The following is a 23,816-nucleotide window of genomic DNA, read 5'->3' on the forward strand; positions in this document are numbered from 1 at the left end:
GCCCAGAAGCCAACCTCCTGCAAGCAGCCCTGAGCTGTTACCCACTGCCATGGCCCTGCCCGGGCTTTGCACCTTGGAGAGCTGAACACTGGCCTCTGGGGACACTTCAGCCCAACTCCAGAGAGCTGGACACTGGCTTCTGGGGACACCCCATCCCAGCTCACACACCCCCTCCAGCCTGCAGTGAATCAAAGCCTTCCTCAGATCATCCTCCTCTAAGCTTCCTCCTTCCTGCCTGCAGAGGACTAGGGAGCCAGGCCTGTGCTGCCACCCGAAGACATTCTGTAGGGCAAGCAAGCACGAGAGGAAATGTGCGAAGATGGGGATGGCTGCAGGGTCACCCATTTCAACTCAGCACCTCTCCCTCCCCTTTTCTACTGGCCTCCTTTGGCTTGCTTTCCACACCAACGTAAGCCTCTGTGACCTTACTTTTTTATTTTTGTGATACTCTATGCAAAACCCTTCCACATATTTAACAGATTTCTTGAAAGGTGAAACCTTACATATCTTGAGACTAGGGCATAGTGGAAGGATTTTTAAGCAGTGCCACTAAGAAAAAATGCAAAACAAAGGAAAACTGTCGTTCCAACCCACACCTGCCTGCAGGCAAGTCAGAGGATGGTTCTTTTATGAGGGAATCTGCCACTTTGAAAGCCTGGGAAATCAGTCATAAGACAGACTGGGAGTATAGGAAATGATAAATGGGTCTCTCATATCACATCATGACAGTGAAACAGGTGAAAGGAAATTTTAAGCTGTGAAAATCTATTTTTCTTAAATTTATTTTCCCCTGTGACATGCTGTGAGCATGCCCCAGAAATTCCCAAGGGCAGAAATACATTAAGATTCAGAGAAAGACTAAATAGATATGGACAGCAAGAATACCAGGATTCATTAGAATTAATGGCAGTAAAAATGTCATCAGGTATATTAAACTCCCTGCTTCAGGGTGCAGAAAACATTTGAGCCATTAGATCCAGCTGGAGTGGGGAGAAGAAGGGTGGGGAAGCAGATCCAGCTTTAGCCCTCCTTGAGGATCCATCCCAGGTTCCTGCAGCAGGAGGATGATGTGAGGTAGGCAGGTGCCTGATGTGTCTCACACCGGTGTTCCCTTGGACGTGGAGACAGGGTAGGGCCCCACAGCCACGGCCACTTTGGTGCTTCCGAGTTCTTGCCCTGCCAGTGCTGGGTGCTGGAAGCAGCTTCCTTCCCTGGAGAAATTGCTTCTGCACAGAGGTCAGAGATGAGACACGACCCTTGTGCCTGCAGCACACGAGAGGTGCCCATGCTCAGTTTGGGGATGGCTGTACTGCCATGGAAAGCCTCTGACTGGTATCTCAGAGTAGAGAGGTGGGGGATGCATTCCCATTACCAACCTGTTCTGGGCAAGCACAGTAGGGCTCACCCCAAGACAGTTTCACTCCAATAGCCCCAAAGTCTCTGTTTTCACTCTTTCTGTAACAAATTTGGAAGTCCTAAAAAGCCAAGCCTGGGAGGCTACTAGGAAAAAAAATAGTGATGGCTTTCTGAGGTGCCAGAGAGGATCTCAATATAAATTCAAGCTCCCAGCTACATTACTTTTTTGAGATTAGACAAATCAATCAACTTTCTAGTGTCTTTTTATCTTTAGTTGTGCATCCATATGGACTACAGCTGAACTCATTCAAGGGATGCTACCTGCCTTCAGGGCCTGTGTTTATGTGTTTCCATTCACAACCATAAGCTTTTGGGGAAATCAGGATTGGGCTCTTACGCTATCAAAGGGGCCCGTGTCAAGAAGTAAAATTCAGGTGCTTTCTTTCAGTGGTATCACCCAAAAAACCTCTTCTGCGAGGGTTCCACCCAGCTAATGACCTCGTGCTGTTGACCGTCACGCAGCATTAAGTCACCCTGTCCCCTTTCTCAGACCGCCTTGAACAGGCTGTGTGGAGGCCATGACCTCTCTGACCTTGCTGAGTCCTGCCCTTCCTCCATGCAAAGTTTGCCAGGGCTGTATGGAGGGCCAGGGGTGCTGGAATCCCCTTGCACAAGGGCACGTCCTCTGCCAGTTGCCCACACGTGCTCCATGGCAGCCTGGGGCTGTCACTGCCTGTGCTCACACATGGCTTCAGCTCTCAGTCCCCTCTTTGTGTCCCCCCTCCACAGCTGTTTCTCCAGCATGTGGCCATTTCCTGTGTCCGGCCTAAGCTCCCTGGGTTTCTGCTTGCTACCCCAGGAAAACTTAGTGGCCAAATCAAAGGGGCTTTGAAATAATGTGCAGCTGAACACTTGTCAAGGAACATGATATCTGTAGCAACACGTGGGAGCTACCATTCAGGTTTAGACCCTCAAGCCATCTAGTCCAGCAGTGCTTATAGGAGCACCAATTGCTCCAAAATTGCCAGCAATTGCTGGCTACTCCTGGGAGGAGCAAACATGCCTAAGACCAGAAAAGGATTATGTGGCCCCAGGAAAGCCATCAATCCTTGGCTGGTTACACCTCTAGCTAACACCTGGAGAACTGTGCGCTTGTACCAACTGTGCAGTACCAGCTTGTCTTTATCCAGCTGGTGGTGCAACTCCGGATTTCTGGGTGACCCTCTTCCCTCTGCCTCCAGCTGAGCTCCTGGGCACCATGGCATAATGTGGAAAGAGGTTCAGAGTACAAAGCCTTCAGTTTCATGCACTCTCTTACTGCCAGCCCCTGGTTTCTGCAGAACGTGTGCAGGGAATAGTTGGTTGAAAAATGAAACACAGATTTTGGGGAAATCAATTCCCCACACTACATCAATAATACAGAGCGCAAAAATAAAATGTCCAGGAAATTGGTAGGGCACCCATTAGAAAATGAAAGAGGTTTGGGGGTTCTGGGCTTTCTGACCCCTCTGGTTGCTGATGGCAATTGGGGTCTTATTCATGTTGCAAAGGGCCAGCCTCTCATCTGGCTGTACCGTGAGGCCTGGTGACTGCCCTACTCTGTTCCTCAGAGGGGTAAGAGAAGGAGACATCTCCAGAAGCCGTTACACATTTTTTCTCTGGGCAAGGCCCCCTTCTTTATGGCTACTGAGCTCACACCCTGTCTCACTTCCCATGTCAGGGTGCTTTTCTCCATCTTAGCATCCTGCAGAGAGCAAACTGGTCTGCAAAGACTGGTCTGCTGCAGTTCTTCACCACCCATCTTTGCCTTCCTGGACCACACACTGGAGTCTGGAGATGTGAGATGAGACCTCCCTCAGCAGCTGGACCCAGATGGGAATGCAGGAAGGAAGAAAGGGTGGGCTGGTTCTGGTAGTAGGGCAGGAGTCCTGAATTCATGCTGCTGAGGTCCTTGGTCCTGTTGAAGGAGGAGATGGGGCAGGAGCATGGCTTGTTCAGCTCAGTTTGTAACAACTCCACCTAAGGAAAATGAAGACAAGAGGAAAAGAGAGGTATGGATCTTTTATAGTCTGGTCATGTTGAACTTCTCTCCTGTTCCTACAGTGGTAGTAAGAAAACAAGGTATGTTTAGACCTGGTGCCTTTGCAGTAGAGCCAGGGGGCCCACAAGGGGTTGTGTGGTGCAGCCAGGACCCCTGGCAGGTTGCCTCCATGAGCATCTAGTTCTGGTTCAGGCAGTGGGAAGAAAGAGCTGGAAAGAGCAGGACCTTGCTTAGCAGCTGTGTGTTAGCTCAGGCTAATCAGTGACTGAATTGCACAGCCCGGTCTGTGCTGCAAGAGGGAGAGCAAGCATAGGCTGCTTCTCTCACCCCTGGCCATGCAGGGCAGGCTCTTTCAGATTTTAATCCCCCTCTTGCCATGCTTTTTTTTCTGTCCTTGTCTCTTCTCTTAATCAGAGAGGAGCAGCTGCAGCCTTCTAATAGCTTCTAATAGTTCTTAGCAGCTGTCGGTGGTATTTTGGTGCTGCCTCCTCTCTCCTGTTGCTGAGCTGGCTATTTCCCCACTGCAGAGCTGCCTGCCCAAGCTTTCTCATCCCCGGTGAGCCATGGGCAGCTGCAGGAAGGTCACTGGGAACTTGAGGAATAAATTTTACTGGAAACCACAGCCAGTAACCAAGACACGGGCTGGAGTGGGAGAAGAATTGGATCCATTTGGTCATAGGGGATTAAGAAAGTATGGGAATGGTTTGCAATTACTTTTTTCAGTAAAAAAATTAAGAGATGGGTAAAGGAGAAGGAAGTAAGTTAAAACTATTGATCAGGTGAGAGGAGAGATTTTGCAACAGTGTGCCCAGGAACTCATCTGCCAGTGTTTTCACTTCTCTCAGTCTCGGACTTCAAAAGCTCTGAAGCTCCCCTTAATTCACAAGGAAACAAGCCAAGGTCCCTGTCCCACACTGTGATACCTCTCCACCGTGTTTTGCTTGCATCCCAAAGAGCTCATCTCCTCACTTCACTGTTGTGCATCTCTGTGACTGGTCTAGTGGTGGCCCTGGTGCACACAGGGGAAGAGTTTCTGTTGGAGTGGAAGAGCAGTATTTTTATTACTAGGATATCAGTGGAAGTGCAACATTGCATATGAAATATATTGTGTTTTGTTTTGTTCCATTCTGTTCTAGGTTATTCTATTCTACTTTGCATCTCCAGTATTTGTGGACTCTGTTGCACTTGTGGTGCACACCTGGGAAGAGCTTCTGCTGGAGTGAAAGAGGAATATTTTCTATTACTATGATATAAATGGAATGTAGGAAGGGTTTATGTTTGAGGGAAAGAGCAGGATTTGATATTACTGGGATAGAAATGGAAGTGCAGTGTTGTGTAGAAAATATATTGTCTTGGGTTCCTCTCTCTTTTGATAATGAATTCCAAAAAGGACTGTCATTTGGTTGTGCGCCAAATAACATGGAAACTATTAGGTTGTGATAAGGCAGTTTAGTAAAGCAAAAAAAGAGAAACAAAATTTTACTCATACATAAGCTAAGGGAAACATTAATCTCTAATTCCCATCAGCAAGGATGTTCAGACACTTCCCAGGAAGCAGGGCTTCAGCATGTGAAGTGGTTGCTCTGGAAGGCAAACAGGGTAGGATAACAAATGCCCCCAATTCCTTCTCCCTCCTATAGCTTTTATATCTGAGTTGATGTCATATGGTATGGAATATCCCTTCGGTTGCTTTGGGTCAGCTGGCCTGGATGTGTCCCCTCCCAGGATCGTGCCCACTCCCAGCCCCTTGATGGGGGAAGGAATGTCACAGGGACAGCGCTGCTTGGCAGTAGCCAAAATGTTGGTGTGTTACCAACACTCTCCCAGTTCCCATAGCCTCTTTCATTTTCTGGTAACTCGTTATATGGTGGTGCTTCTTGGGCACAAGTCACCTTCTCAGGCACTGCTCCAAAATCTCTGCCTTCTGGCCAGCCCATAATCTCTTCTAGGATTCCTAGGAAATAAGGTTTTCCCATTCGGGCTCGTTGTGTAATCAGTGCTACCCACTTACTCCATCTAGCGTTGGTTGTGTGATGTGTTGAGGGGATGTTTCCTTGGAACATCCAGTGTAGGACAGGCAGTTGTGCCAAGAGGAGATGCTTCTGTCCCAGCAACTTCTGAGGTGGCTTGAACTCCCTCATAGGCTGTTAATATCTCTTTTTCAGCTGGAGTATAGTGGGCTTCTGGTCCTCGATAACTCTAGCTCCAAAACTCTAATGGTTGACCTCGGGTTTCTCCTGAGGTTGTTTGCCAGAGACTCCAGGTGAGCCCCTGATCCCCAGCTGCAGTGTAGGGTGTATTTAGCACATCTCCATCTCTGCAGCAGACACTCTCATTCCAAACAAACTCATTAACTCCCTGTCATTCACCAGAGAGAAATCACTCAGCAAGGTGGGAGCCAGTATTGGTGAAGCCAGGTCAGAACAGGGCATACGTGGGGAAGGAACAAGGTGGAGAGGTGCTGCTTCATTAACTCCACCAAAACTCTGGAGGGCTGGTGTTTTGGGTGCCTGCTAGGAAAATCCAGCTGTCAGAGTCACAATGAGAGCTGCTCCATACCTGCTCCCTTGCAGGTCCTGGGAGAGGCTCAGCAGGCCATGAAGCAAAAGGCTGAGCTCTGAGGGGCTTGCAGGAGAGCAATTCTAGCCCCTTGCTGGACTTAGTGACACCAATCCATATTGACTTGTGAAGTCCTTCCAGGTCTGCAAGCCCTTCATGGGCACGGCATAAATGAACGGGCCAAGAGTATGTGCTTTCCACCTGCTTTTGCTATGCAGTTGTTTTAACTCTACTTTCCCTATCCAAAGCAGTAGGATTTTTTTTTTTTTTTTTGGACAAACATGTCCTGTAGCAGCTTGATGCCAGCAGTGAGTACTCTTTAATCTTTGCACACACTTGTGGAGCAAGATCCATAGTCTCAGATGTGCCAAAGCCATCCCATACCCTTTCAGTTCTGCCAGGCCTAAAATCCAGGAACCTAGAAAGGCTTGAAACACTTAGCAGCAATGAGCCATCTGAAAAGCAGGAGTGGTTCTCTCTTTCAGAAGATGGTGCTAAATTACATGGAGATTACAGGGCCAAGAACTCTGGAGGGAAGTGAGAAAGGATGTAGAACACCATCCTCCAGTGCTTTCCTTCCTCCCTCATCTGGTTTTCACTCCTCATCCCACCTGGGCTTCAATGAACCTTCCCTGAGATTTCTCGGATTGGTTCCATTTTCTGTCTCCAGCCTTGGAAGCTCTGCTTGCTTTCTCTCAAGTGATCCAAATCCAGCCAGATTTCCTCCCCAGAGCATTCATTAGGTGACTCTAACCCACGTTGGTGGGTTTACAGCTATCTTTGATCCTGCTGTAGTTAGGAGACAGGGCTGCATGCTCTGTATTTCTCTAATTTAGATTTGCTTTGCATCCTGTGGCACAGAGCAGGAAATGGATCCCGTGGGAGCCTGATGGGTAGAAAGCAACAACTTCCCACTGGAGTCAGGGATGAACAAAAGAGTCTTCTTTTCCCTCTTTGTGGGAAGTGCCACAGAGCAAGCTCTTTGGTGCTTTATATTCTGATTATCTCTGAGTGCAGCCTCATGCCTTGGTTTGCAGTTACGGCACATGAGAGATGAGTGACACCTCCAACCCAGCCATGAGGAGCTGGTTCAGCTGAGCTGCACCCAGAAGTCACGGAGTCAGAGGCAGCATTTCCCAGACAATCCCAATATGGCCTGCAGAGCACTTCTGTACCCAGGAGCAAAGAGGTGCTTTAATCATCTGCCAAGCGTAACTGGGGTCTGAACTAAGTGTTTCTGTGAAGGGTAGATGAGGCAGAAGCAACACAGAGGGGATGTAAAGAAGCTGGCGTGGGCAGTGCTGGGTCTGTGCACTGTCCTGATGGCACCGGGCTGTTCCTGGGATGTGATAATCACCAGTGAAGCAGGAAACGGGGAGCAGCAGAGGAGGATTTGCATGAGCTGCATGTAGGGTGCCAGTGCAAGTGACAGCTGTGCTGCTACTTTATTTCCCTCTGGATATTACGGGCTGCTATGTGCCAGCGTGAGGGCAGCATGGCCTGGCTTAGGACTTTTCCTGAGTGTTTGCTTTGGAACATCTTCAAGGGCTTGAGAAAGTGCCAACAATTCACCTCTCCACTGCATACCTGCCTCTAATTGCAAACCAGATAGGCTCTGACATGATATTGGCCAATTAAAGTTTCCATCCCCCCCAGCCACATGGTCCTGCAACCTACATGCCACCGATTTGCCCTCTAGCTTGGAAAGGCTTATCATCTGTGCAGTCATCTGACCCAGCACAGTTTCTTCCTCCTGCTGGGGGCTGCTTTTCCTCTCGTGGTGGATGCAGCTGGCTTTAGCTGAGAGAGGCAAGACTAACCTCACATATTCATCAGGATGCCAATTTGCAAGTCCTTGCCAAGGTGGAAGTGCACTGAACTGGCTGGCATTTATGGTGTGACTGTCAGAGGAGTGGGCATCACTCAGTAAGGAGGGGGCTGTGATGCTGTGCTCCAGGAGGAGAAATGTCCATGGTTCATTTGCAGCTGTGAGGAGGGGAATGGGTAAAGTAGATGAAAATTCTTCTTCCCTTATGGGGAGAGAGATTTTCCTCCTTAGTGGTTTGTTTGGGTTTTTTTCCCCCTGTTTTTTCCCCTTTAGTAAAAGAGATGAAATGAAAAGGAGGTGTGGTGGAGGAAGAGGCAACTGATTAAATTGGCACAGAGAAAGGAGGAGATATATTGGAAATGATAATTTAAAATCACAATGATCTGTGCAAAAGGGGAATTCAGGCAATAAGTCCCTTTTAGACTGTTTTAGTAGAGGTTTGGGAGTGACTCAGATGGCAAGCACTGTTTTCAAAGCAGGGTGCTGTGTATGGTTAACTCTTCAAACACAGTGGGCTTGATTTCCCCTTTCAGATTCAGCTGGAGCCCTGAAATTGCTGGTAGCATCACTATTATTTGAAGTTGGTGCCTGGAGCCTTGTTGTGCTGGAACTCCTTTCCAGAAAGCCCAGCCACCAAGAGAGCAGTCAGGGATGCCAGGGGAGCCATGACTTGATATTCCAAAGCAAGTAGGAGGTTTGGTTGGGGTATAAACTGTTTGTGAGGACAGTAATATTTGTTTAACTGCTTCTGGCAGTGTTAACTGGCACGGTGTGACCTCCCAGCTCAAGATTATCTGCTGTGATGAATAAAAAATTAGATTTATTGTAGAATCTGAAACTACTAGGAAAAACCTGAAGTTTTACTACACCCTAAACCACTGTCGCTGTTACTGAGGTCCAAAATTCAGACCTGTTTTCTCTGAATTTCAATCTCTGGGGCATGTCTTTTAAGGTTCTAATATTTGCTTAAAGTGAAAGTCATACTGGTATTTCTTAGTCTTCTATTTTGGCTGCATAATTTTGTCCTTAAGTTTCTTTATATGAGGTGAAACTCAGCCCTTGCTGGTAGAAAGTCAGTACTTGCAAACCACTGTTTGCAAGGGAGTCCAAGCATTTGCCCTGAGAACCAGGATGTGACTGCAGTGTCCCAGAAACTGCTGAGTGCTCCAGCTGTGGTCTTGGTATGAGTAAGGCTTTGCCTGCCAGCCTACTACCTAGTCCACATGAAAGGTTTGTGACTCAGTTCCTGACTACTTTAGCTTAAAATGGCACCTACCCACACATCTAAAATACAGAAGCAAATTCCTGTGTCTTTCAGCTCTCCCAAGGTCACAGCTGTGACAAGGTTTGTCAGGGAAGTGAGTTGGACCAACTAAGAGATGAATAAAAACAAATGCGCTTTTAGGAATAGAAATCCTTGCTTGAGTCTTGTTTATGAGTACAAGTGTCTCTTGCTACAGGGGCTTGCTCCTGGATCCTGGGATTTATACCTACTTTTTAGAGCTAAGCACAGGACTTCACATTGTCCTAAAGCACAGCACAGGCTCTGAGTGCACAGATTCATGCCCATCCGGGGGGAACTGTAGAGCTCTGCCAGGCTGGCCTGGCATGAGATGCCCTGAGCTCATGAGGTGGCAAAATATGGCTCTTGTGTTTTTCCTTGCTGTGGCTGGCAGCTGGACACGTGGCATTTGCTGAGAGACTTTTCCAAATCCTGTCTGCGTTCTTGGAGGAAATGCAAAGCCACTCCGGGATCAAAGGCAGGCGTGGGCTTCACCCCAGGTGGGAGCAGGCTGTCCCAGGCTGAACGCCCCCTGTGGGGCCGTGCTGGAAGACCCTTCCCAATGCTCATCTGCCTGCGGGGGAGGAAGAGGCGGCGTTTTCCAGGCATTGCAGCTGCAGTGCGACAGCAGAGTGCCCCCCCTCGGGCAGCCAGGACAGGGAAAATCCACTTCTGATATTATTTGCTGTGTCTTTTTAGAGGGCTGTTTTTACACCCCCCCAGATGCCTAATTTTTCTGGCTCTCCCTACACATCTCTTTACCCTCTGGAGCCCTGTCTTCTCCCCCAGCCTGAAATTAATCCAGGCACACCAAGTCCAGGAGAGACCGTGAACTGAAAAGCCTATTTATGAGCCCCTTAGAATGGGTAAGTTTTTATTGATGGAGAAGACCAAAGCAAAAAGGAGTGGGTTTTTAGCATTTTGGGCAGCTATAAGAGACATGCCTTTAGGAAAAAACCAAATCCTATCCTTCACACCTGCCTGAAGACACAACTAAGCTGTTTCTCATGTACCATTTTAGGTTTGCGAAGGCTACTGTAGAAACTGCTTAGTTCAAAGAGAAGCCAGTTGTGGCCTCTACGGGATCAATGTGAGCAGCAGAAAGCAAAGCCTGGAGGACACCTTTACCTTGGGTGTCCACACAGAATTTGCCAGTGAAGGAAACACCAAGTGACCACTACAGGACACGTTGGGGAATGGGATTTTTTTTGGCATTCATCCTGCAAGGCCAGCCAAGGGCAATGTCAGGCTTGCCTTCTGCGTTGCCTTCTGCCTTCTATCTTTTTAAAGATATATTCATTCTTTTGTGGTTTAGGTGTGCAGCAGCTGCATTTTCTGTTGGAACAAAGGTTTATTACAACTCTGAGCATGAAATCCCAGTGTCCCCTGAAAACTGAAATGTCTTCTAGGCTTGTTCTTTACCTAAGGCCTTGACTAACATCTTTTCCTGGCATGTTTCAGCTAGGGACTTACCAAAAACAAATAAGTAAAACAAGGTGTTAGTAGTATTGCAGCTCACAAGTAACTAGATTGGTCTTAAAGGAGAAATATACAGATATATTTTATTTTTATAAGTAGAAAAATTAAGTATAAAGTTCCTGTAGAAACACTCTTTGCCAGATCAAACATATCAATCATGTACTCATTTCCCATCCTAGCAGAAATGCACACAGCATCTTTTGTTTGTAGGAAAATCACTTTTCAAAAAGCATGAATTTTGACATTACATAGCTGAACAGCTGCTCATTTCTTTTTTCTCTAGTGCCTTGGCCACCACTGCTTTTCCAAGAACTCTTTTAGGGAAAGACAGGGGAGAGCACAATTTTAGATTAAAAACATTTAGGTTTTTTTGAGAGCCTTCCCCAGAGACCTATTGAAAGCACCACCCAGTAACAATGCAGTGGGTAGTTCTCTTGCCTTGGGAAAGGAGCTCTCTTTAAAGCCCAACTAATTTGTTAGAAGGGATTATAGGATTAAAGAGCTCCTAAAGGCTAGAGACCCACTTCTACAGGACAGTAATTGTTTATTTCAAGGATAGTGATGCTGTAGCTTTCATGAATCTCAGAGTTAGTACATCCAGAGATGCTGAGAAGGTCAATCAGCTCCCCAGACACCCACTCAGGGAATCCACAAATGGTTTTGGTACAAGAAAATTCCCTATTAAGTTAATTAGTTTTACGTATGAAAGTTCAGATTAAGAAGAGGACATTGCTTTGACATTGTTCTGCAGGCAGTCACCACTCATGAAATGATCTTCACTCCAGGCTTGGACTCTTCCAAGGCTCTCAGTTCATCCTCCACTTCAGAACTCCACAAAATGTCGTACAAACTACACCAGAACAAAAAGGCAAGCAAGATTTAGTGAGCATCCTCCTGTTAAGGGAAGAGAAAGATGCACAACTGGCCAGTATGGGCAGGTCATTTACCAGGAAGGGCCCCATCTAGGTCTGAGAGCAGCCAGAAACATGCTTTATGACCCAAGACCCCTTACTCCCTCACCAGCACCAGCCTCCCACCCCTGCCAGAGCTACCACCATCTCTCACATTAACTGTTGCACGTTGCAGCTGGGCTTCCTCAAGGCTTCACAGATCTTCCTGATGCCTTCGTCATCCAGAGGGTTGTAGCTCAGGTCCAGCTCGGTGAGGCACTGCTTGGTGGCCATGACGGTGGCAAGGGTGGCACAGCAGCCTAATGTCACGTCACAGTTACCCAGCCTGCAGGGAGAGGAGGGAGAGGCCAGCGCAGTGAGCCCTGGGGCCAGGAAACACTGCCCACACCCGGGCAGCAGGCATGGACATCCCCAGCAAGGACCAGAGATCCCTGCAAAGGTGGCATCTCTGAGACATCAGCAGGGGCTAGCCCGTGGTCTTGCCACAGAGACAGCTGCCCTTGTAGTGACTGCTGAACACCTCAAAGGCCTCCCTAAAGGTTAATAGTGTGCAGCTATAGGGGTAGAAGGAACATTGAAGTTATTCCCCATTTCACCATCATGCATCATCTTCTCTTTGGTTTAAACTGATCATAAATCAGCTCTAAGCTTTATTATTATACTTGAGACTTGCAACCATCTCTCTAAAGAGGGAAACTGAGGCCTCTCAGTTGATGACCAAGTAGCTTCAAGTGGTCAAAACACATACATTTCTGGGACAGACTTACAAGTCTTACTGATGTCTCCCATGACCCATCTGCTTCACTCACTGTGAATTTAGGTATCAGAGCACAACTCTGGCTTCTGCCCAACGGCACGGAGAGAACAAGCACAGGGCGTTGAGCATCACACAGCCCAGAGCTGGGCCCAACTGGGAAGGAAACAGGCTCATGGGGAAGGCAAATCCCACCCCAGGGCTGGAGGTGATGCTCCAGCTGGCTGCCTGCTCCTTCTGGTGAGGCTGGACCAGCACTTGTGCTGGCAGCCATAGGGACCATGGAAGTTAAAGGCAAAGGATGAATTCAGACAGAAGATGACTTCTGAGAGTGCACCTTACCATAGGGACTGGATGTTGCAGTTGGGGTGCATCAGCCCTTCACACAGGAGTTCCACACCTGCATCTCCCAGCTTGTTCTCACCTATGTGCAGTACTTTCAGGTGCTTGTTGGTGGTGAGAGCAGAGCTGACAGCCTTGCAGCAAGCAGCAGTGAGCCCACACTCCCTAACCCTGCAAAGCAAAAGTGACGTGAGATCTAGGTGGGACATCTGGAGACTATAAGGCACTGTTCACTCTTTACATTTGTTTAACAGGAGCCCAGACAGTGGAACAGAGGAACCAGAGCTTTCCTGCAATCACTGTACTCCTCTCAATGCCTGTCTGCTCAGTCCTTTCTAGGCAGCACCTCTCCCATTCTGTATGTGGGATGTCTGTTGTGGAGTGTGCACCTAGGAAAGGCACCTGCACAAAAAGCAGAGGAACTAAGAAGTTGTTCTGCTCCAACAGTCACTGTTGGCTCCACTGTGCACTCCTGAGGCACCTCACTGACTTCCAGGCCACCAGGGCAGGGGAAGAACCGAGCTGGGGGCAGGAGATGAATCTGCAATGTAGGAAAATTCAAGTTCTAAGTGAAAGAACAAATTTCCTCTCCCAGACACCAGACCATCCCAGCCTAAAAGGTAACACAGTCAAAAGCACAGGATGCTGAGAAATGTTTGTGTCACTAGAGCTTTCTTTTGTCTCATCAGTGAGAGAGCTTAGCTCCAGTGGAGCACCTGAAATATCTGATCACGGCATTCATTTTGCTATTCCATCAGGCCTTTCAAATTTCAAAAGTCCCTTAACTGCCATTTGTTGCACACTAAAACAATTAATTAGAAGCTCTGCAAGTGATGCTTGATCTCCTTTTGCTTATAACAGGCTAACTGTGATGGGGCAGATCTTCAAAGTGTCTACAACTTTAGAAATACAAATCCTTTTGAAGTCTTCAAATCTAGAAAAACCCTTTTTAAGTCTATAAATCCTTTCAGTAACAACCAGCAGGAGTTGCTTATGGAACCACTGCAACTCAGGATCTATTTGGGTGGGCATTAGTTCACTTACATCGTTCTTCAGTGAGGCCTCCAAAGAAGGCAGTGGGTATGTGAAACTTGACAGCAGCTCACCATAGCTCCTGAAGTTTACATGTGGGATCCTTGAGCGCCTGACACAGCATTTCCATCCCTGAGTCTCTCAGGTTATTGTCTATCAGACTGATCTCTGTGAGGGTCTCCTTTGTACTGATGAGTCTGGAGAGATCTTTACAGCTAGCACTTGTGAGATCACAGTCCCATAACCTGCAGGGAAGAACAAAATGTTATTTTATTTTCTTCCAAGAATGACTGAGATTAGAAAACAGAGTTTTAGTATTCTGAATTTCTGGTTACATTATCTGATTTTCTTGCATCCTTTCATACATCATACCACACAGCTTCCTCCTTTCCTTACTTTCCACTGCTGCACCAAAAGCTCTGCTTGTAACACACAAAAAAAGAAACAGAAATATGCAATTCTAGTAGACAGATAACTCAAGTGGAAGCCAAGACAATGCCATCACAAACTTCCTTTCGCCCTCTACCCAGAATTTGATCCAAGCAATTTCAACGTGGCCCTACTCGTTCATGGTGTCCCCACCCAGTTTTGGGAATTAGTTGATTTGCAGCTGGGACACTTTTTTGACCGTAGAGGGTAACTGAGAAACTTTCCACTTAAGAGCAAACCAGCAGCACAACCTAAACAGCTCAGGGGCTGAAGAAGGGATTTAAGAAACCTCTGCCCACCCTTACCACAGCTTCTGGATTTTGCAGCTAGGATGCATCAGTCCCTGGCACAGTAGAGCCAGACCGGAGTCCCCAATCTTGTTGTCCCCCACAGAAAGATCCATCAGAGATGACTTGCTCCTGAGAACAGCACTAATCTCCAGACAGCTATCGCTGGTTATGCCACAGTTTTCCAGGCTGCAGGAAAAAGCACAGTTGGAGTTGCTGCTCCAGACCCACTGTGTTAGATACACCCCAACACCCCAGTTCAGACTGAGAAGGGTCTATGGGCTGGCTCCTTGCTGCAAACCAGTGCAGCTCAGCCAGGCACTGCTACATCCTGCAAGGCTCAGAGAGGACACAGGTGTCTGAGATGGGGTCTGGGTGAGGCAACACACTGGTCCTGCATTTCATGAGGCTGCAGGACACTTGGACCCAGCCATTCATATGCATTAATGCAAGAATCATTCTTGTCAAACTTCCCCTTTATATCAGTTATCCTTTTTAAGAGGAACTTTTGGCAGTACCACACAATGAGTCCCTGCTGAGCCAACACCTACTGAACCACAGGGGCAAGATAAAAAGAATCGTGCTTCTCCTGTAAAGCCCTTCACAGGCTTTACCCCAAAGATGATGCCAAACCCAGCACCTTTGTTTTGTAGCAAAAAAGGGCCTTGAATAAGTATACTCAACTGGCTGGTAATTCCAGTTTAAGAACTAGAGCCACTGAGGGCAATTGTTCCTCTGCTCTGAGACATGGGTGAGCAGTCTCCCTTAGTAAGTGGTGGTTTAACCTGGAGTGCCAAAAACTCCAAAACTGAAATCCCCAGACATCTGTGTGCAGTTTCCAGTTACATAAATCTGAGCCAGCAAAAAATGTGGCCTACATTTCAAGCATTGCTGACAACAATTTTTCCTGTCCTATGGATGGTATGACTAGCAGCAGCACTAGTTGCCATGAGAGATGACCAGCTCTTCCTTACTGTAGTAGCTCTAGGTTGCAGCTTGCCTCCACCAGGCCCCGGCACAGCTGCTTTACAGCTGTATCTCCCAGCGTGTTGTTGCTCAGGCTGAGCTCCTTCAGGGTGGGCTTGCTTTGCAGAGCAGCATTGAGAGCTTCCACAATATCAGCTGTGAGTTCACAATACTCCAGCCTGCAAGAAGAAAAGAAGACCAGGCAAAAAGACAACTTTCCTCACACATTCTGCTACCACAAGAATCAGCTGGGCCTGGTGTGTGTTAGCCAGGGCAGAAAACAAGCCAATGTGAGTTGAGACCAGGCAACACATAAACCCGGAGATAACTGTAAGAGTTTTTAACAGCATCTCTCTGCTCATTTCAGGAAGCATTAAATCTCAAACTAGATCCCAAGGGACCCTAGCAAGACTCATTTTTACACTAGGCCTCCATTAAACCAGTGCACAGGCAGCCTTGGAGCACAGGGCTTGGCTCTGCGCTGCAACACTATCATGAACGTCACCTCCAGGCCTGCCTGGGAGGAGCTGGGGGCTGCAAATACACCCTGGTCCTGCTCAGCCATGACACAAGGACCAAGGGCAGCAGAATCTGATGTTTCCTGGGCATCTCAGAGGTCCTGCATTTACAGCCACCACTGTCAGGAGGGCTAAACAAACATACACCCAACTATTCCAAACCCACAAGACCCACCAGCATGAATAAGCATGACAATTTCAAGTAAAACAAGAACAAATCCACACTTGGCAACAAAACTCCTGCTTGTGTCAAGGGAAAGGCAAGCATGGCCTGTCTGATAACCAAAAGAGCACAGTGACTACTTACTGCAGCTTCTGCAGCTTACAGCTGGGGTTCATCATCCCTTGGCACAGCACCTTCACTCCAGCAGTTCCCAGTCTGTTATCCCCTACATGCAGCTCTGTCAGGGACGGCTGGGCACTGAGGACAGAGCGCAGGGTCTCACAGCTGGCACTAGTCAGATTGCAGTTTTGCAGCCTGCAGGAGAGAAGCAACAGGGGTGAGGGAAATGCACTCCTAGAATTACAGAGGCTCTTCTCAGAGAGGTTTATCTGCCATGGCTGGAGCTTGAAAAGGACACCACGGCTCTGACAGTGCATAACCCCTCTAGGCTAGTTAATGTTATTTTACAGGTGTGCCAATATATTTTATCAGTTGGTATTATACCTGTGACACAAACAATAGCTCCCATGCTTCCTTCAGTGTAATTGCTCATACAGCACCTCCAGCAGGGTAAGGATCCATCCTACAAGAAGTAGCCCACAACTGCTTTATAGAAGTGGTTTAAATATCAGGAAGCTGACCCCAGAGATAAAGCAAAGGCATCTTAGGATTTCTTGCCCCCACTAGAAACATGATCCAGAGTAGGCAGAAGTTAAAATCTCATCCAACCACAGATATAATTTAGAAGTTTAATGGTAGAGTACAAGAAGGATCTATGAAGTTGATCCTTCAGCATTCAGGCTTGGAGAAGTAGCATAGGAACTGTGCTTGTATTGCTATGGGGTGTTTATAGAGTTAGCGTGCAAGACTGGTGGCAATGGAGAGGTGTTGTGCAGGGAGGTTTGAATTGGATTTGGTTGCTCTTTTATTTCCTAAGGCACCTTACCAGAACCTCAAAAATGGACAATTACATTTCTACAGAACTGAAAATGCCTAATCCAGACTGTTCCTTGAGCATCTGGAGAAGTCTGAAGCCTAGGGCAAACTCTCCGAAATACTACTCAAGTCTTCCAGTACACAGTACCAGTTTTTTCTTGAAGGCCCATCAGAGAGTTGCAGTTTAATCAGCTTCATAGTCAACTTTCTTTCTATTTGTCTGAGTCCTCATTGCAGGGGGCACAGGGACTTTAATATCTGATCTAAAAGGCAAATGATTTTTACAAGGTAGTGTCCTGAAGATCCCAGATTCCCCTCAGGAGCTGCAGGACTCCTGTACCCTGCAGAAGAGATGTTGGACAGAGAAGGCATCTCTTTGAGGCCTTCTGAGGAGCAGGGGCAGCAGCTACAGGCTCTGACTAAAGCTCTTACACCAGGCTTGCTGAGGGAAGCCCACTAATGCTACAATGTAGTGGGGTGCCTCTATAAAATGCCTCTCAGAGCCAGAAAACTCTCCACTTTGCTGCACTCCAGTGATTGCCAAATGACGATGGATCCTGGGCTGTCACCCCCACTCTGCAAGGCTCAACCTCAAAGGCATCCAGTGTGAGTCTTTCACTGAATCTGAGGGGAATTTTCCACAGGTGAGCACCTTGTACATGCTCCTTTAATTTTGTGTCCTTGAGGGTGGGAATATGCTACAGCAAATGGACCGTGAATGGTGCTGTCCTAGATTATTAAACTCTTTAGATACGTAAGTTAGGCCTGTGAGTTACTGTTGCATTATAGTAAATTCTATATGAACCTTTGTTAAATTGTTTAACCCAAGCTATTAATTAAGTGCTCTTAAGTTTAAGTGCTGTTAAAACTTTCAGGCCTGAGTATTGGTCCAGTCCAGGACTCAGTTTAGGATTCTAAACCGTGGGACTCAAAAGGAGTGTCTTCTTTATTCACCCTTTCCTATCCTGACCCTTCCGCCCTCTCCCAGCCTCCCTGTAGATAATTTTTGGGTTGATATTGGATATTGACTTTAGGTTTTTGTTTGCTTTTTCTCTCTGTGCTTTAACCATCTAGTAAGTAGTAGAATGAACCTTATCAATGAACTGTTGTGCTTTCACTTTTATATTAAACCTGTCTTTGCCAGTGATTCTTTAAGAGACCTTAAAACACTCATTTGTGACAGCATGATAGAGCAAGACAGTCAGTGGGGCTTTACCATAACTTCTGTAGGCTACAGCTTGGCGTCAGCAACCCTTTACACAGGTACTCAACACCTGCATCTCCCAGCTCATTGTTGTTCAGCTTCAGCTCTGTGAGGGATGGATTTGTGTTGATGATGGAAGAGAGATCCTCGCAGTTACTGCTGGAGAGATTGCAGTCATCCAACCTGAAAGATAAGGAGAGAAGCAGTCCTCAGAGTCGCTCTGCTCTCCCTGGCTGGAGTATTGCTTGTGAAAGCAGAGTGGGCAATGTTCCTGCAGTTCCTGGGATGCCTCCATCAGTATGTGCAGGACCTGCTGGGTGTTGATTGTGGCCCAAACCAAGGTGTGCTCTGGGCTGCACCACAGGATGGGCTGGATGGCAGCTCCACGAGCCTTGCTCCTCCTCTGTGCTGCACAGAAGAGGGCACAAGTCATCCCACTACAGCTGGAGGAAGCACCTTCCTTTAAACAGTGACAGTGACAAACCACCTGCCAGCTTACAGGCTGTCAGACTGGTTCTGCACTGAGAACAGCCACACTGGGTCCGAAGCCAGCCCCAGAGGCACTCATCAGCAGGTTGGTCTCTTGCAGGTGAGTCATGCTGGTTTGCACCATCTCCCTCCAGCAGGAATCTCAGCACACAAACCCTGAGTTTGCAGTTCAGCAGTGGCTTCTCCCCCTGGGCATTAGCCAGGCCCATGAAGCTTTGCCTGTAAAAGGGTCCTTTGCAAAACAAAAGGAAGTTGCCCTCACCAGGTCCAGTGCCCTCGAGGCATTGCTGGCACTATGTGGCCCATTCTCTCCAGCCCCAGCAGGATGATGCCATCCCGGGAAGTGTGAATTCCCGACCAGCAGAGGGGAAAGACTGCAGAAGCAACTCTTCTGGGCCCTGTCCTACACCTTACACCCCAGGAGATGGTTCCCTCCCATTGTCTGCTCAACAAACAAGGCTGGTACTTCTGAAGGTCAAGTGAAGAATTAAAAGCTGATGGCACATGGCTTGTACCTGACTTTCAAAGCCAAAATCACTTGACAGCATCAAGCCTGCAACCCAAAGAGTGTGCAACCTAATAAGCACAGAGATATGTCTTCCCTCTCTCTTGAGAGAAAGGCAGAATAATCAAAATGGTGGTCAAATATTTAAATCACATTTACCTAGCTGAGCCCTATGGCATGCCAAGAAACAGGGCAACATTACTTCATACCAAAGGATATTTATCTGTACTTGAAAAAACTTTGCAAGCAGGAGGGAGTTTATCCCCCCTTTAAATTCATTTTCTGGATAAAAACGGGTAGAATCATTCCTGTTGCTGTGCAATTTCTAAGTCCCAGGTCAAACAGTTCTGAAGATGAAAAGCACAGGAGAGAAATGCAAGTTTTTACTTAAAAGAGATGATACATAACCAGTTACTACCTGATGGTTTTGCAGGATTTCATTGTGGTCAGAAGCTCAGTCCATCTAGATGGGCTTATCTCTTCACACTGGATGTCAAGCTCCATTTTGATAGTTGAGATAAGACCTGAAAATTAAAACAAAACAAAACCACTTTTTTTTTTTAATTGACTGAGAAGCAACAGTGTTCTTCAATCCCCCCAGCTCTCAGCCATAAGTCATACTGTGCAAAGGGGACAGATTCTATTTTTCCAAAACCAGTCTCCTGCAAACACCAGTATAAGGCCAGGAGAGTTGGAATGGTTTTGTCTGGGACTTGGGAAGGCCTTCCTCTGAGAGGAAAAAAGCACAGGAATCCTGAAGAGATATGGCAACAGCCTGTTATCTGAAGGCTGCTTGTATGAGAATAAGATGCTCCCCTTCCCCCTTCAAGGGAGCTTAAGCAAAAGGAGCTTTATAGGGGCACTGGTGCTACTCGCTCACTATTGCACTGCTGAGCCACACGGACACCAAGTCCCACAAGCGTGGCACACCTGACCCGCTGTGGAACCTCAAGCTATACTTAAAATTGGGATATTTTTGAGAGAATTTGGGTGAATGAGGAACATGAGCATGAGAACTGCCTGGGCTGAAATTAAAAATCCTGCTGGACATGTGTCTGTATGTGAGAAGTGGAACTTGCATGGATGGGAGAAGTGTTCCTCCACAATTCGATACCCAGGGTTTGAAAGGTCGCTCTGGTCGGGCAAATCCAAGCACAGAGAAGCTGGTAAGCAGATTTAGATTTTTTTTTTTTTGTTCTGCAATCAAACTGCATTTCTGAAGTGATGTAAACACAGCGCTTTGCAGAACGGCTCCAGATAAACGTGCACATAAACATGCCAAGGCCAGTAGCTGTGCTCTAGGTTTAGTCTACAAGGGATGGGGTTAAAGGCAGCGCTGCAGTAGGTGACAAAACGCAGCCTTGGTCTTCTGGTTTGGCCAGCATGACTCAGACTACGGGGCGTTTGTGAAAGAAATAATCCCTGAGCTATCCCATCGGAATGTGAGCTGCAGTCAGCCACAGCCTTCCCTCATGCCAGTCCCCTCCCGCCGCCGTAACATCGCGGGGATCCCAAAGCCGCTTTTCAGAGGCCAGCTCGGTACCACGCTCCCGTCAGGTCGCACCCACAACAAACCCGGGACCCACGTGGGGAGGGGCCACGCCCGAGCGCGGGGCGGCGCTCGGGAACCGCGGCGGGACCGGCACACGGCGCCAGCGGGATCGTGAGCTCACGGACGTGCTCGGCCTCTGCCCTTCCCTTCCCAACGCGAGCGCTGCCGGGAATCCCGGCCCACGGCCTACGTGGGATGGCCCCACAGCCCCACCTGTCGCGGGGTGACAGGGATCGGAGCCAGCGGCGACAGGCGAGAGGACAGTCGCAGCCGGACCGTCACAGCCCTCCCCGCGTCACTCAGGCCCTTTCCCGTTTTACCTTCCCCGGATCGAGAAAGGGTTTTCCCCCCAGCCCCGAGTTCTGCACCCTCCTGCGAGCCGAGGGAGGATCCCGTTCGGGGTCCCGGGCAGCGGCCCGGTCCTGCCCCGGGGCACAGCCGCCACCGCTGCCGCCCTTGCCCGGTCCCCCCCGCCCCGGTGCTCACAGCCCCGCCGCCTCCCGCACCGCCTCCCGCACCGCAGGCAGCGCTTCTCCCTCCCAGGCTTCCTCCCCTCCCTGCTCCCTCCGCCCCGGCCCGGCCCGGCCCGGCTCCCCAGCTCCTACCGCCGCCCCGCCACCGCGCAGCTGCCGCCGGCTTCGGCCCGGCTCCGCCTCGTATCGCGGCGGGGAGGGGCAGGATCTGTCCCTCCTCCCTTTTTTCCCTTTATTCTCCCTTTTTCTCTTTCTCTCCCTTTTTCTTTCTCCTTTCCGTCCGTTTTTCCCCCTCTCCCTTTTTTCCTGCTCTGACACTTAACGCCCTTTCTCCTCTCTTTCGCAATTCTTGTCTTTCCCTTTCTTAATTTTTTCCTGACTTGTCCCTGCTTCCCTCTCCCCCTCTTTTCCGACCTTCTTTCACCCCTTCCCCGTCTTTCTTTCCCCTCCACTCTTCTTTATCTGTTTCTTTCATATCTCCTTCCTTCCTTTTTTTCCTGTTTTCCTCACTTCCTTTTTTCTTTTTCCCCTTTCACTTTCTACTTTCCTCTTTCATGTGCTTCTTCCTTCCCTCTTCCCTTTTTTCCTCGTCTTTTTCCCCATTTTTTCCTTCCTTCCTTCCTTCCTTCCTTCCTTCCTTCCTTCCTGTCCCTCTTTTCTTTCCTTTTCCCCCTTCTCCCTTCTTTCACCATTTCCTCTTTTGTTATTTTTCACCTGTTTGACCTCCTTTTTTCTGCTATCCCTCCTCTTAGCCTATGTCTTCCCTCTTTTTCATCTTCTCACCAACTTCTCCATTTTCATCCTCTTTTCCTCCCTTTCCTTTTATTCGTATCTCCTGTTGCCCTTTTTTTTCCATCCACCCTGATCTCTCTGCTCTTCCCCCCTGAGAAGGAGCACTGGGATACACAGCAAACAAGACAGAAGAAGGAGAAATCCCTATAATGAGGGGATGCACAAAGGGTGGGAGTATCAAACATAAAATGAGGTAGTGTCCCAACCAGTTGGGAGGGCAACCTCTGCTGTGTGCTGGGACCTGGAGCAAGATGGGAACGCATGCAGGTCACCCAGAGCAGAAGCACCATGGCAAGGTCTCGGCCAGGGGATACAGGACTTCCCCAGGGTGCTCGGAACTAGGAACTGTTTGAGGTGGAAGCAACAAAAATATCCTCAGTGGTGTCCCTGACTTCCAGCTTTCAGAGAGCTGTGCACGAGGGCCAGCTTGGAGGGCCTGGGATGTCCCTGCTCCCCATCCCTGTCACCAGTCCTATCCAGGACGCATCTTCTCTCATATCTGTGTCCCTCAGTAGCACAACACGTTGAGCAGAGCTGCACCTCGCTGGCACAAAGGCCTCTCTCTGAGCTGTTTGGAACGAAGCTGTGACAGCAGTGGAGGATGGGCGCCTCGGGCTTGTGCTGCTGCCAGGCCTGTTGCCCTCCCGGGCTCTGCCACTGCCCCCACCCGACCCCAGTGACCAGTGGCTGCACCGCACATCCGTCCCGAGGCGGGGCGAGGGTGGCGGCGCTTGGTCAGGGCTGGAAGGCATTCGTCACCCCTTGGCTCGCTTCCTCCTCGGCCTGCCGGCTACTCCCTGTCTCCCTCTCTATTGTTTCCCGGTAGTTTTAGTCCCAGTAAAAGCTCATTCAGATTTTCACAAGACAGAACAAAGAAAGGTTTTGAAGTGCCGAAAGGCACTAAGCAACATCCCGACTTGCCTCCCTTCCTCCCTCCACCCCCAAAATCTCAGCATCTCCCCCAGTTTTTTCTTCCTACAAACATCCTCTTTCCATAACCCTGGCTCACACAACACTTCAACTAAGCACAACCAGCTGTTCCCTACAAAGCACGGCTTTAAAATGGTTCCGTGCTCCTCCCCGGAAAGCAGGAGGGAAAGTTTCGGGAGTTTCAGAGCCTTGTTTTGCCGCTGATACGTACCTTGCTGTTGTCGGTGCTGTGCGGGGAGCGAGGGGGGCAGCGCTGGCGCCTTCCTGCTGCCGTTACCACGCAACCTCTGCTGTCGTACACACGGTGCCTGCTAGAGGGAGGGAAGCAGTTTTGGGCTCTGACGGCTTTTTTCCTCCCGTGGCAGCCCTTCAGGGCCTTGCGGAGCAAGAACTGTGCACACGATTGTGTCTGGCTTGTGACGAAGCAAATGTCTTAAAAAGCCCCTGATGATGACAGAGGCAGCTTTAACTTCTCACTCTGGATCATGTGGCCACTTGCCGTGGTTTAGCCCAGAGCAAGGGAGTAGTTGCCACTGAAGGATCCAGCCGAAAATTAGGCCACCGCAGTGTAAAGTGTGGATAAAGATGGTAGAGTCTGCATAGTTTCTCCATTCTCCAGGCAAGCCCTGTCCTGCCGGGCCTAGGAGTGATGATGAATGAACACATTCCTACCTACCTCTCACCTCACCTGGGGGTTATGCATCCCACCTCCCAGCAGAGGCTACGGCACAGGCAGCCCCCTGCTTCTGCACGAGCTGAATGCTCACACTGCCTGGAAGGGTCCCTTGGGCACAGCCCTGGTTGTGTCTCCCTAAAACTGCCCCTCAGCAGCAAGCATGGACCCCACTCCCACGCCTTCTCCTCCCAAATTCCCACTGGCTCTTCTCCTCCTCAAGGAAAACCCTGCCATCACTCAAGCTGCATCACACAGTAGTTTTGGGTTGAAGAAACCTGCTTTCTTCCCCCATTCTCAATGGTGTGAAGATGA

The 23,816-nt window shown here is 48.8% G+C and overlaps 1 protein-coding gene across 3 annotated transcripts; it reads right to left on the minus strand.

Annotated features, from left to right (window-relative positions):
- Positions 1-10,602: 10,602 nt before the first annotated feature.
- Positions 10,603-23,298, minus strand: RNH1 (ribonuclease/angiogenin inhibitor 1). Of its 3 annotated transcripts, none has more exons than XM_010403709.4 (10): positions 23,040-23,298; positions 19,500-19,605; positions 18,100-18,270; positions 16,092-16,262; positions 15,275-15,445; positions 14,319-14,489; positions 13,659-13,829; positions 12,553-12,723; positions 11,611-11,781; positions 10,603-11,395 (listed from the first exon to the last, which is right to left on the minus strand). In XM_010403709.4, the coding sequence occupies exons 2-10, from the start codon at positions 19,583-19,585 to the stop codon at positions 11,308-11,310; spliced, it is 1,371 nt and encodes a 456-aa protein (XP_010402011.1). In that variant the 5' UTR covers positions 19,586-19,605; positions 23,040-23,298; the 3' UTR covers positions 10,603-11,307. The 3 variants fall into 3 exon arrangements, with proteins under 3 accessions (XP_010402011.1, XP_039408908.1, XP_039408909.1); XM_039552974.1 differs by lacking the exon at positions 23,040-23,298 and adding an exon at positions 21,239-21,305; XM_039552975.1 differs by lacking the exon at positions 23,040-23,298 and adding an exon at positions 20,847-20,926.
- Positions 23,299-23,816: the final 518 nt, after the last annotated feature.

Source organism: Corvus cornix, chromosome 5, assembly GCF_000738735.6.
Source record: "Corvus cornix cornix isolate S_Up_H32 chromosome 5, ASM73873v5, whole genome shotgun sequence".
Lineage (NCBI taxonomy): Eukaryota > Metazoa > Chordata > Aves > Passeriformes > Corvidae > Corvus > Corvus cornix.

Excerpts from the sequence above, each read along its gene's own strand:
- RNH1 (XM_010403709.4), bottom strand. The coding sequence starts at position 19,585 with ATGGAGCTTGACATCCAGTGTGAAGAGATAAGCCCATCTAGATGGACT. Across the intron at positions 16,263-18,099 it reads TGTAGCCTACAGAAGTTATG|GCTGCAAAACTGCAATCTGA; the intron begins GTAAAGCCCCAC and ends TCTCTCCTGCAG. Across the intron at positions 14,490-15,274 it reads TGCAACCTAGAGCTACTACA|CCTGGAAAACTGTGGCATAA; the intron begins GTAAGGAAGAGC and ends TTTTTCCTGCAG.